General features: G+C 43.5%; 1 protein-coding gene across 1 annotated transcript in view; it reads left to right on the forward strand.

Annotated features, from left to right (window-relative positions):
• The window catches only part of MTMR9 (myotubularin related protein 9), a 32,558-nt gene extending 20,185 nt beyond the window's left edge, over nt 1–12,373 (forward strand). The window contains exons 6-10 of the mRNA XM_030555200.1: nt 759–920; nt 6,187–6,328; nt 6,947–7,167; nt 9,234–9,385; nt 10,088–12,373. Coding sequence (XP_030411060.1) covers nt 759–920; nt 6,187–6,328; nt 6,947–7,167; nt 9,234–9,385; nt 10,088–10,251 — 841 coding nt within the window. The 3' untranslated portion in view covers nt 10,252–12,373. The remainder of the gene's footprint in view (nt 1–758; nt 921–6,186; nt 6,329–6,946; nt 7,168–9,233; nt 9,386–10,087) is intronic.
• The last annotated feature ends 1,363 nt before the right edge of the window (nt 12,374–13,736 follow it).

Genomic DNA, 13,736 nt, shown 5'->3' on the forward strand with positions numbered 1-13,736 from the left:
GGAAGAGATCAAAGAGAAATATTTAGTTCAACCTAAAGCACGCTGAGCACTGCAGCTTGCTAAATCTTGCAAATGAAAGTCATAAGATCCTGTAAATATAAAGTATAACGTTTTTTCAGTATATCTGTGTGTGTACATAGTCTGTCTGTCTTAGTGTGGTGGTTGTAGTCTGAAAGTGACTCCGTAAAAATGAGATGGTGGGGTTCAATATTTGTCTCAATGACCTCAGATCACAACTTCTCAATTTACAAGCAAAGACTTGTTTTCTTACTACTCTGTCTTCTGCAGCACCCATAGTAAAGATTTTGCAGTTGGAACTTGGTTAGCAAGTGTGTTGCAGTATGTGCCAGACTGGAATCCAGCTTTTTTCTTCCCAGTATTGATTCAGCCATGTTATCTGGAATAAAAAGTAGCAAAAACTTATTTAGTCAGTGGATATAACAGAAAACACACAGGGTGCAGGTAAATTCAGGAAGATGATGCTATTGCCCTCCCCTCACCCCAAATCGGGACATTTCAGAGCAGAACATGCTTTTTAAGGAGTGGAATTGCTCCAGTCTAAGCACTGGTATTTTCCCATGATACTAAACTGTGACGCATTCACAATAAGAACAGATTTGTTGAACAAGAAAATATCACTTTAATAAAGTCATGCTTCTTACCATAACTTCTCTTGAAGCATTAGTGTTTAAATCTGCATGGTCTAATAGCTTCAGTAATATTGCTTATGGGCTAAATAATCTTTGCTTTCCCCAAAGGTATAATATTCTGCAGGAAAGTCTCATCAAACTTGTGGAAGCTTGCAATGATCAATCGCACAACATGGACCGCTGGCTTAGTAAACTGGAAGCCTCCAACTGGCTGACTCACGTTAAAGAGATACTAACTGCGGCTTGTCTGGCTGGTCAGTGCATCGACAGGTAAATCCTCTCTCCGTTCTTGGTTACACTCTGTGATGCTGCCTGTTAAATATTCCTTTCGGAGGCAGCTACGGTATTTTACTACAATATACTTTCTTGCTTATTTCCATGTAAGACACCGTTTTATCACCACCGTGAAGGAGCAGTTTGGGCCAGGTCTAGATTTTATTAGTACAAGCATGAATGAGGAATCATAACAATTAGGGATGGACAATAGGTCAGCTAGTCAAGATTGCTTCCTGAGTCATCTAATGTTTTACCCAGTCTAACCTGTATCGCCAATAAAACTAGAGTTTACGCAACTGAACTACTGTTGTGACAACATATTAAGGACAGCTAAACTTGATCCTGTTTTGACCATGCACGTGCACATTCTTTACTCTATGAACATCCTTTCCATTGAGCTAGTCTAGTACTCAGTCTAATTTTAAATGGCTGAAGCAATGGGGCTTCCATCATTTCCTTTGCAGTCTTTCCCACAGTTTAACATATCTCTGCTTTTTTTGATATTCAAGCCAAATTTACTTCATACTCCTTTCTATCAGTGTTAAGGTTTCTTTCCCCACTCTGAACTTTAGGGTACAGATTTGGGGACCTGCATGGATACTTCTAAGCCTAATTACTAGCTTAGCTCTGGTACACTGCCACCACCCAGAATTTTAGTGTCTGAGGCACTCTGTTCCCCCAAAACTACTTCACCTCCCTTGGTTGCCTTGAGGGACTTTACCAATTCCCCGGTGAACACAGATCCAAACCCCTTAGATTTTAAAACAAGGAGAAATTTACCATCCCCCTCCTTTCCCCCCACCAATCCCTGGTGAGTTCAGATCCAATCCCCTTGGATCTTAACACAAGGAAAAATTAATCAGGTTCGTAAAAAGAGAGCTTTTAATTAAAGAACGAAAAGGTAAAAATTATTTTTGTAAAATCAGGATGGAAAATGCTTTAGAGGGTAATCAGATTCCTATAGACCAGAGGGACCCCCCCCCGGCCTTAGGTTCAAAGTTACAGCAAACAGAGGTAAAATCCTTCCAGCAAAAAGAAACATTTACAAGTTGAGAAAACAAACATAAGACTAACACGCCTTGCCTGGCTAATTACTTACAAGTTTGAAACATGAGAGACTGATTCAGAAAGATTTGGAGAGCCTGGATGTACGTCTGGTCCCTCTTAGTCCCAAGAGCGAACAACAACAACACAAAGAGCATGAACAAAAGATTTCCCTCCACCAAGATTTGAAAGTATCTTGTCCCCCTATTGGTCCTCTGGTCAGGTGTCAGCCAGATTTACTGAACTTCTTAACCCTTTACAGGCAAAAGAGACATTAACCCTTAACTATCTGTTTATGACAGTCAGTCTAAGCAATTTTTCTCCTTTCTTTTAAAGGATCATGACTCCTCTAACCTGTCACTTAAGCAAGCTACATGTATATATATAGAGTCATTTTTCACCCCCTTTTATCAAAATTTCCTCTGGTGTATTTATCTAGGTGAGCAGACGTGAATGTAGCAGTCTAGCTGTGGCCTGTTCACAGCTGTATGGGAAGGGGCCTATTTCCTCCCATCTCAGAGGATCTACGTCTCCTCTTTGCAAACAGGAAAAACATACTCTTTGCAAATCTGTGGTCTGAAATGTAATTCGGTTTGGTTAAGAAAATGGCAGCCAACCATCAAGACATGGCATTGACACCTGATGGTGCTAGGTTTAGTAAATATACCGGCAAGGAATTCAAACTGGAACAGGTTCAGAGAAGGGCTATTGGAATGATCAGAGTAATGGAGAGCCTGCCTTACAAGAGGGGACGTAAGGAACTTGGCTTGTTTAGCCTAGCAAAAGAAAGAATGAGGGGAGACGTGGTTGCTCTCTCTGAATATATCGGAGGAATAAACACCAGGGAGGGGGCACATTTTTTTTTAAGTTACGGTCAATGTTGGTAAAGAACAAATGGATATAAACTGGTCATCCACAAGTTTAGGCTTTAAATTAGATGAAGGCTTCTAATTGTCAGAGGAGTGAAGCTATGGACCAGGCTTCCAAGGGGATTAGCAGGGGCAAAAAACCTAACTTGCTTCAAGACTGAGCTGGATAAGTTTTATTGAGGAGATGATATGAAGAGGTTGCCTACAATGGCAGATGACCCATCCAGGATTGCTATTAGCAGATATCTTCAATGGCTGGAGAAGGGGCACTGGATGGGGAGGGCTCTGAATTACTACAGAGAATTCTTTCCCAGGTGGCAAGATGCAACTGCCTGACCACATGGTCTAACTGATGGCCATATTTGGGGGTGGGAAGGAATTTTCCCCCAGATCAGATTGGCAGAGACCCTTGGGGATTTTCATCACTTTCTGCAGCATGGGGCACAGTTCACTTGCTGGTTTGAATAGAGTAAATGGGGGATTCTCTGTAACTTGAAGTCTTTTAAATCAAGATCTGAGAACTTCAGGAACTCAGCCAGAGGTTACGGGTCTATTACAGGAGTGGGTGGGTGAGGTTCTGTGGCCTCTGATATGCAGGAGGCCTGACTAGATGATCATGATGGTCCCTTCTGGCCTTAAGGTCTGAGTCTATGAACCTTGGACAATGAAACACAAGGATTGTGCTAAAAACATCAAACCATGGCATTTACTTGCTTCTACCTTTACTATGGTGAAGGCCAATTACTTCTCCTTTACATTGAGTACAATGGAGCATTTGTAACTCCTAGCAGATGAAAGAAGCAGATTGAATTTATATGGAGCTGGCATGGGACAACCTGGAATTTCTGTGCTCCGAACCCCGTTTGGAAGCTAGTTACTACTTTTGAGTAGACAACACACTGAAGTTGTGTAATCCCCTTAGATGGAATAGTGGGAGATGGATCTATATCCTGGGACTAGGATTTTTCAGCTTGGCAAAGAGGAGACTAAGGAGGGATATGATAGAGGTATATAAAATCATGAGTGGTGTGGAGAAAGTGAATAAGGAAAGTTGTTTACTTGTTCTCATAATAGAAGAATTAGGGGTCACCAAATGAAATTAATGGGCAGCAGATTTAAAACAAATAAAAGGAAGTTCTTCACACAGGGCACAGTCAACTTGTGGAACTCCTTGCCTGAGGAGGTTGTGAAGGCTAGGACTATAACGGGGTTTAAAAGAGAACTAGATAAATTCATGGAGGTTTAGTCCATTAATGGCTATTAGCCAGGATGGGTAAGGAATGGTGTCCCTAGCCTCTGTTTGTCAAGGGTGGTGATGGACGGTAGGAGAGAGATCACTTGATCATTACCTGTTAGGTGCCCCAGAGGGCTGGATGGACTGGATAGTGGGCTGGATGGACCGCTGGTCTGACCCAGCATGGCCATTCTTATGTTCTCTTGCATCCCTGTGACAAGAAAGATGCAAGATCAGAATGATATTGTCCTTGTTTGTCATTCTACAGGAAGCACATGGACATGTTTGTTCACTTTTGCATTTACTGGAAGAGGGGGGAAGGAGAATGGTATGAAGTTGCTCTCAGTCTGGAACTACTGTGAAGCAAACTGAAAAAATACATACATAAAGATTAATTCATTCATAGCTATATCATCCAAGTTCCTTTTGGATACGCTATGCTAATTCTAGATGAAAGTATTACCATGGACTACATCTTTATGCCTCTGCTTTCTACTCCAAACAAGCAGTAATAGCAACAGAGCAATTCATTGGCGTCAGCACTGGCGCTTGCTTGATGGATTGCTCTTATTTACTAACAGTTCATAGCTCAATTTAGGCCTCTGCAGATGAACAAATACCACCTACCATTTAGTTTTGTTTTTTTGTTTTTTAAAAAAAGCTAAAAGGGTATTTGCACAAGTGAGCCAATCTTGTCATGTTTCAGGAGGGGGAGATGCCATAAGACATTGTAAATAACGTCACAGGAAGTTTGAAGGAGGCGCTTGGTGTGATGTTTAGGGGCACTTAGCCGGGTGTGGTATCAGAACATAAATAGAACAATGCAGGGGGATTGGCTGTTCTGAAAAGTCAGTGGGAGCTGGGAGGATTGAATCTTAGCTGTATGTAAAGCAGTGGTGCCCAAACTTTTCCTGTCATCGGCCCTCCCCTCCTTACCAGTAATGGAATCTGTCCGCGTCCCTCTCCATTATCGTATGGTTGGCTCAGCAGAAGAGCCTGGGCTGAAGGCGGAGCTGGGGGTTGAACTGGGGATGCAGAAGGAGCTGGGGCTAGAGACAGCTGGCCAGTGGACAGAGAGGGAATGAGGGAAGAGCTGGGCTGGAGGCAGAGCAGGGGACGGAGTGGAGCTGTAGCTGGAGTGGAGGTGGGGTCTGAGCCGGAACTGGGTTGGGGCTGGAGCTTGGATGAGGCAAAATGGAGCTATGGCTGGGGGCAGAGCGGGGCTGGGTGATGCTCCCTCCCAGCCTCATATGGGGTCTGGTCTGGGCCTCGCTGTGTGGGGGGCCCCCCTCCGAAAGTTTTTCTGCACCACCCTTAGGGGACTGAGCCTCACACTTTGGGGACCACTGGTGTAAACCATTACTCCACTTTCACTATAATTTCCTTAGATTTTTCGCTTGCTTTGTGGGCTTCTGATTCATCTATACAGAGAGGTGTGTGATAGTCATTATGCTTGGCTCTGAGGCAGAGCTAAGCGATTAACCAGAATATTTCTTGTGCCTTTGTAGGGCAAGCCTTCTATTACATATTACCCCTGTCCATTTGTAGTTCTGCTTTGTATTGCTGTAGCTTCTAAATACCCTAGTAAGGAGCATCAGGAGTGTTCGATGCTCTACAAACACGCAAGAAGACATGGTCCCCCGTTAAGATTCTGAAGAGGTTTCCAAGTAGCCTGTTCTTCCCAGGAGAGTCCTAGACGCCTAACTGAGCTGCTCAGCCTCCTGATCCCTTTTCTAGTTGAGCTGGGATCAGTCTTTGGATACTGTCTATTTGATAGGGTGGATTCTAAGTTGATGGATCCAGGAAGACCTCTTCTGTGTGTGTGACAAATATTCTGGATTCCCAGAGCACACAGCCAGAAATTCTACTGAATCCTTAAATGATGTGAGGCATAGATGACACTGTGCTCTGGGGCTGGAAAGAGTATCAATATTTTTTTCCTCACCCTCAAAGGGGTGAGTTTGAGTGGGAGAGAAGGAATGGTTGATGGTTGGTAAGCCACCTTATGTTGTCTAAGTCCATGGCAGTTGTGCTGATGTGTACTGAGAAACTGGATTTACCTGCATCTTGCATATTTGTGTTCCTATTCTTGCCCTCTTGAATTTTCTCTCAGGGAAGGAGCATCAGTGTTAGTTCACGGGACTGAAGGAACTGATTCTACACTCCAGATAACTTCATTGGCTCAGATCATCTTGGATCCAAGGTGCAGGACAATACGTGGCTTTGAGGCTCTTGTTGAGAGAGAGTGGCTGCAGGTGAGAGATGTCACTAGATTGAGGCACTCACAAGTTGTTATTCTGTGTGTATATTGTGATCGAGCCTCAGGCCTCAAACATGTTGGACCGTATTGTGCTGGCCGCTGTTGTTGCACGTCTTGATACCTGGGGCACCAGTGTAGCTGTCTCCCATTTGCTTTCTGTCAATGGAGTGTTATGCACAAGTTGTCCTTCCCCGTTGGCTCTGAGAGGACTCTCTCAATGTGAGGATTTCCGAGCCCCTCTCCCATGTCAAGGATACTGTTGCAGTTGTAAATTTAACAAATAATTCTGTTCTGCCAGTGTTCTAAGCCAGGCATGGTCAGTAATTTTGTAGTCTGCTAAATTGTCTTCAGTGCATATTCTTGTAATTTGATGAAATGTGACATTACTTCCATACCTCTAGTGTCACTGAAAAGTGCAGTGGCTTTGTCACTGGCAATTCACTATTGTTAGCTTGAAGCCTAATTGCACTTGTTATGTGATGTTAACATGATGCAGTGGGACACAGTATCACAGATAGAAATAGTTTTGCAGAAATCTTTTGCTTATCCTCCTATAACATACCCCTCCTCTTGCTCTGTATATAGTCTATTGTTCTTTGTTTCTTGCTTATAGGCTGGTCACCCATTTCGGCTGCGCTGTGCTCAGTCTGCCTACTCCAACAGCAAGCAGAAATGGGAGTCCCCCGTGTTTTTCCTTTTCTTGGACTGTGTGTGGCAGATCCTCCGTCAGTTCCCTTGCTCTTTTGAATTCAATGAACACTTCCTCATCATGCTCTTCGAACACGCCTACGCCTCGCAGTTTGGCACGTTTCTGGGCAACAATGAAAGTGAAAGGTTGGTGAGGAGACTTGTTCGGTGCTCCCAGAAATCAGGCCACACCTTGGTACAGATGTTCTGTTGGTTGAAAGAGTGTGTGGCCAGTAGCTGTCTCCTAGTTTTGAAAGACCTGGCTGTTTTTAAAACATCCAGGATCTTTCAGTCTTCTTCCTTTAAAATAAACGGAAGTTCTGTCTGAGATACTTATCTGGCCCCTATTACTGTGGTATGTGAACACCACACAATCTTTAATAGATTTTCCTCACAACACCCTGAGGTAGGCCAGGGCTGTTATCCCCATTTACACATGGAGAGGCTAAGGCCTGCATGCACAAAAGGAATTGAGCACCTATGTCTGGTTTAGACTCCGCTGCAAAGCACAAAACTCCCCCTGAATCTTTTAGGCCCCTAAACTTACTAAGCACCTAAGTTTTTGCACTAAAAGTTCCCTTGGTGTCTTTGTATCAGCCTCTGGGCATGCGCACTAATGCCTTGCTCTAGAAGTCCAAATGCCTGTTTCCTGTCCAAGCTCCAGAGCAATTCCCAAAGCAGGGGAAGACAGACATGGTCACATGTGGGGGCTTCATCTGGTCGATGTGCTCAGAGGCTGCCTACTGGACTGGCCCCTCAAGTGTGGGGGTGGGGGGAACAGGACTTCCCTCATAACTTTTAGCCCAGTGGTTTGGATACTCACCTGGGCAGTGGCAGGAAACGCCTGGTTTAAGTCCTCCCTCTCTTTGATGGAGAGAAGGGATTTGAATAAGGATGTCCTACCTCCCACATCAGCACTTGAAGCATTGGGCTACAGGAAATTCTGATGTGTGGCCCGCTCAAGTCTCCCTTTTGAAGCTGTTGCGCTGTGGACAAATAATCACTGGAGCAGGGAGACTGGATCCTGGGTCTCCCACAGGAGTGCTCTAAGCCCCAAGGTGTAGAGTCATTCTCATGCTTGCGCGTGCTGTCTTGCCCCTCTCCCCTTCTCCTCCTCCCACTCCTCCCCTGGGACTCCTTGGAAGAGAAGAACAAGCATGAGAACAACTCTGTAGCACTCATCCAGGATCCAGTCGCCCTGCTCCAGTGAAAAATCACCCAGAGTGCTGGCTTTTGTGGATTGCAGTCGAAGGTGCCTATCTAGCCCCACTCAGTGTATAGGAGCCAGGTACCTAACTCTGGCTTTGTGAATCCCAGTGATTGTACCATTCACAGCCTGAAAGTTGGGTGCTGTGACACCGAGAATCACAGCGCCTGGCAACTCCTGTGCATCCAGGCCTAAGTGTCTTGACAGCAGCCTGTAATAGAGTGGGTAGCTGAGCCCAGCTCTCCCAAGTCCTGGGCTAGTGCCCGAACCATTGGACCATCTCCTCAGTCTGCGAAGAGGAGGATGTAGTCAGTAGCTTTAATTTATATAGCCTCTGGCATGCAAACTGTCCCAAGCCCCTTTACTACGCTAAGTCCTGGTACAGAGGCGCATATGACCACCCAGGATAGGGTCACACACTGTGTAGGTTTTGATTCCCTGTGTCTGTCTGATAGTAAATTGTGAAAGCTCTTGCTTGTTGAATGGCCTCTGTCAGATAGCATGTGCTGTGGAGCGTCCTGCCACAAGAGGGACCCTATACACAGGTCTAGTAGTAACCTCACTTTCACTTATACCAAGAATTGCATTAAGAGGCAGAATCCGCAGACCCACCCTTCCACCCTCCACTCCTTTTTAGTAGCAAACAGCAAAGAGAGCAAATATGATTGTCAAACTATTGCAAGGGGTCAGGTTGTTCATAAGTGAAGATGGCTGATTTCTACCCCCACTGCTAAATGAGCTCTCTTCTCTGCCCTCTTGTTTTGAATGACACGAAATTGTCCCTGCAGAATGAAATAACTTGGCGTACAAGTATGACCTTTCAGTATCATTTCACTGTCTTGGATCTCTCTTTATTAACAATCTGAGTTATCACAGTCCCTCAGCATTCACAGCATGTGGAAGACTTGCAGATATTTTAGTTCCCAGGGAGCTACCTGATTAACGCAAATGAGAATGTGCAGTTTTGAAGACAAGACAATTCAGTAATAAAACTGGTCTGTCCCAGGTGTAAACTGAAGCTGTCCCAGAAGACTATGTCCTTGTGGTCTTGGGTGAATCAGCCTGAGGAACTGAGAAAATTCAAGAATCCTCTGTTTGAGGCCAACAGTCTCGTCATCTGGCCTTCTGTCGCGCCACAGAGCCTGCAGCTTTGGGAAGGTAAATCAAGCTTCTTTTGTATTGTGTATTTTTGTGATAACAGAAATTCTCCTAATTGTCCGCTCATCCTACTTTCATGCCTACAACTGGACATCTAAGGGCATGATCCAACTCCCATTGAAATCAATGGTGCTGCCTCCTACCACTTCTTAGGCACTACAGGTGCTATGAAAGTTCTTACCCAAGGGCATCGGACTGAGCCTTTTTGGACAGTTAGTGCAACCTAAGTTGTTCCTTACTTACATATTTCTAAGGAGAATGCTCCCTCTCCATTCCTTTTATCCTTCCCACCCACCCAAGCATTCCCAGGACTACAGAGTCATGATTCAGTCCTCTATCCATACAAACTTCTGAATGTGAATCTCTGATGCCATCGAAGATTTACGTTAGCACTAAACTAAAGTGAGGGGGTGGAATCAGGCCAAGGTGGAGACTGAATATTGACCTGTCAAACTAGGCTACATGGAAAGCCAAAAGTCTAGATCTCTCTAATCACTGACTTTTTAAAAAAAAGAGGAGTAGTGAACCTATTTTGGTTATTGTCTATCTTTCAAAGCATTGTTTAGGTAAGTCCTTAAGAATTCTGATGTCGTCTGTAACACTCTGCATTTGTAAAGCACTGTATGAATCTTCACTAACTAGCAGTTTTCCTCCTGGTGACACTAGTCCATTCTGACTTTCTCCCTCTCTTTGGGGCCGTAGGTGTCTTTCTCCGTTGGAATAGATCCTCCAAGTTTTTGGATGAAGCCTACGAAGAAATGAACAACATCATAGAGTACAACAAGGAACTTCAGGCAAAAGTCAATGCACTGAGGAGGCAGTTAGCAGAACTGGAAACAGATGACGGGATGCAGGAAAACTCCTGAGATCTTGCAAGGCTTTGGACACCAGGTCTTTCCTTTCAACTCACCTTTACACTAAGACTAAACAGAATGTGCATGTGTTGCAAAACCCTCTGGTGCAATTGCTCCTCAACACTTCACTGCTGAAACCCTCACTTTACACTATCTACATCTCTTCCGTTTGGGATGAGTCTCTTGTTTTTTGTTTACAGGGGAAGTGCACTGTTCAGCATAGTGTTCTCTCTTGACCATTGCTGTCTTTAATAAATTGTGTACAGTTTCCGCATAAGCTTTGTCTCTTACCTCTATCAAAGTTTGTACAGACTAGGATGGGTCAGGAGATGGATGTGTTAAGTTTAAGTTGGGGACCATTTTTTTGACCTCTAAACGTTGATTTGTAAGAGTATTAAATATTTTTCTGAGTGCTCGGTGAAGGCATTTTTGTCTAAGGTGCCTTTTTTGAGATTAGTTAAAGCTGTGTTGTTTTCAGTGATGCTTATTTTTGGTTGGTTCTGATGTTGGGTTTCATACATTCTATGTTCCTTTTATCCAGAAAGGCAATGAGGATGCGTAAGTGGTTTAAACTGCCTCCCGTTTCTGGCAGTTACATGAAACCTCCTGTACACTTGACAAATAAGCATGTGGTGATTGAATTAAGGAACCGGAATTGGCTTGGTGGGGCTACTTGAAACAGAAGCCAGGTGGGAAGTTTGTATGCAGTATAGAACTCGTAAGGATTGTTCTGCCAGGCTCTCTGCCTTGACTTTTCAGTTGCATTGTCTCTGTATGTCATGAACAAGTAAACTCTTCATATCCCAACAAACAGGGCAAATAGCTAGCAGAAGCATTCATTTGTTAGTGATTAAACTACTAACTAGCGCACACTGCCTTTTTTGGGAGCTCTGATTGCACTGGCCTTTTTTTAAAGGTTTTAACTGATTCATTGTGATGCTAAGGTGCAAAAATCCCCATGGGTACTTTTAAAAACACCCACTTTTGCTGCAGATGTATTTTTGTCTTGCATTCTTCTGCTAGGCTTTTTATCTGCTTTGGCAAAAGTTGGAATTGAATGTGATCCAGCAATGTCTTAGAAATGTGTTATCGATTAAAATGTATAGCTGCTAAAAACTGCTTGCAGTGTCCGATTCTCCATGTTAAAAATGTTGGATTTCTCTGGCTACTTTCTGCATTTCTGTGGTTAATCTGTGCTTTCATCAACATTTTTTCACTTTTCCCACCTTTTTAAAGGGATGGCCAAGGCTTGATCTTGTGTATTATTTAACTTACCTAGACAGTTCCACTTGGAATCAAGTGGTTTGGTGTTTGTCTGTAGAACAATGGTTTTCCCTTAAGGGAGGTGGAGGGCTGTCTCTTCAACCCACAAGGATCCTCTCCCCCTCTCCCTGGCTTAGCACCTCTAGAAGGGAGTAGAGCCTGGTACGTGGGCTCTGCTGACTGAACACGTTCTTGTTGGGATGTAGGAGACTAGCTGAGGATGCTCCTAGAATTCCCTCAAGTCAGTCCCAGGAGACACTGTCGTATATGGCGATCAGAACGGGTGGATCTCAGACCCAGCCCCTAGCAAAGGAGTAGCTGCAGTCTGCTTTATGCGCCATGTCGTAGCCTTTACTACAGGAAGTAATGTGCATTGCTCGCTGCAGAACCCAGGAGCATCTGAGCATCAGCCGCAAGGAAAGCTATTTTCTGTCAGATTGGCCATGGGGATGACAGTGGTATGCATTTGCCAGTTTGCTTATAGCACAACTTGACATAAATCTGGCTTTAAGATGGCTTCCTTAATTGAGAGCTGTAGCAAGAATAGTTGAATTATTCCCTGCTTTTTTTGCTGCATTCATCCCCAAAAATCCCAGGCTGGACTGTTTAAAGCAAGTGCTATCAAATGAGGCAGCTAGACACGTCCCTTCATAATTAAGTCTTAATAGCATTTTGAGTGGACAGCAACCAGTCATGTTAGTCTTAGCTGGAAAACAACGTATCACTTCCAATTTTTGTTTTGTTTTGTGACTTTAAGCCACAATTACCCCATCACTACTGTTGAGATGTACCAATGGAAAAATTTTCCCACTAAGGTACCCCTTTGGAGCTGGTACTGAAGGCTATTCTGAATGGAGGCTTAAAATGATTTTTTTTTTTTAAAAAAAGCTTATAAACTTCAAAACTGACTAGTCCATAAATGGTCATTACAAGAAATAAACCAAACACAACTGCTGGCCAAGGCAAAGGAATAGGAGATTTGAATTTAATAGGACAATGAGGCTGGGTGGTTTTGGTTTTTCTTAGTGTTCCACATTGGCCTAATTTTGTTCCCAGTGAAGACAACAGGTGTAGAATCAGACCAGTGTGGCACATTCTAGGGTGCCTGCTTTGTGTTTAACCCAATATTTTACAATATTTTTATTCTTAAAGTGAATTGGCTTGTATTAAAAAAGAAATCCCTTGCATAATGGGCATATTTGAATGATGAAGACTAAACTACTTTAAGAATGTATTCTGCAGAAAATCCTGGTTTCTAAATATGTTCCTAATCAAGGATTTAAAATATTTTCTATATTACTTGACAGTGAGTGACCTCTAAATACCCCTGTGCTGCCTTTTATTATAAAAATCCTTTTTCTAAAATATTCTGCCTTGGGCTGATCTAAATTTAGTCCCAAAATGATCTCATTTTACTGCAAACACTAGCTTGGCTGCTTTTTATCTAACAGGGTAGTGAAAGAGAAAAATACATACAATTTGCCTAAAAGTGCTTGTTTAATTAAAACTGTTTACCCCGGGGGGATGTATGTTCAGATTCTCATGTTAAACATTTTTTAACTGTTTTTGAGGGGGTGGGGTGGGAGGGCACCTTGGACCCTAAAACTTAAGACCATGCAGGGCCCAGGTTTTTCCTGTAGTGATTAGTGAGCTCGAGTGGCCGTTGGTGCCATGTAGAAGGGTTTTCAGAAGTTCTGAGACAGCCCTCAAAAGTCCAGACCCTTTCACATGTATCAAATAGACCCCCCCCCCGCCCCAAATTACTAGCAGCTACTTTAAAATCCTGGCTAAGTTTGCTGTACCTGTCCAGTTACATTCCTTTTAACAAATATGGTATCCATAGCAACAAAATTCTGATAATGAGTCTGAAATATGTAATTACCAGCCATATTGGAATGGCTCAGAAGAGATTAGTCTATTACGGAGCCAAATATCCTTAAAACACATTTTTAAAGGTTTTGTAACTTCCAATGTAGCAATGATATATAAGACAGCAGCAAAGAGACTTTTTGGCCTCAATGCATGGGGGTTCCAGTCTCCCATGCAAACTGCGTGTGTCTTTTGGGTAGCCAGCTGTGACAGCTAACAAAAGACAGAGAAATTTCACGTGAGGCTGGTGTTTCATCTTGACTTTGTGCTACTGACCTGCATTCACCCCAAATGACATGAGTATTCACCTCGATTTTAGCATTAGTTTGGATCACAACCATAATACTGTTGATAGCACTGATTGC

This window comes from Gopherus evgoodei, chromosome 3, assembly GCF_007399415.2.
Source record: "Gopherus evgoodei ecotype Sinaloan lineage chromosome 3, rGopEvg1_v1.p, whole genome shotgun sequence".
In the NCBI taxonomy this organism is placed as follows: Eukaryota; Metazoa; Chordata; order Testudines; family Testudinidae; genus Gopherus; species Gopherus evgoodei.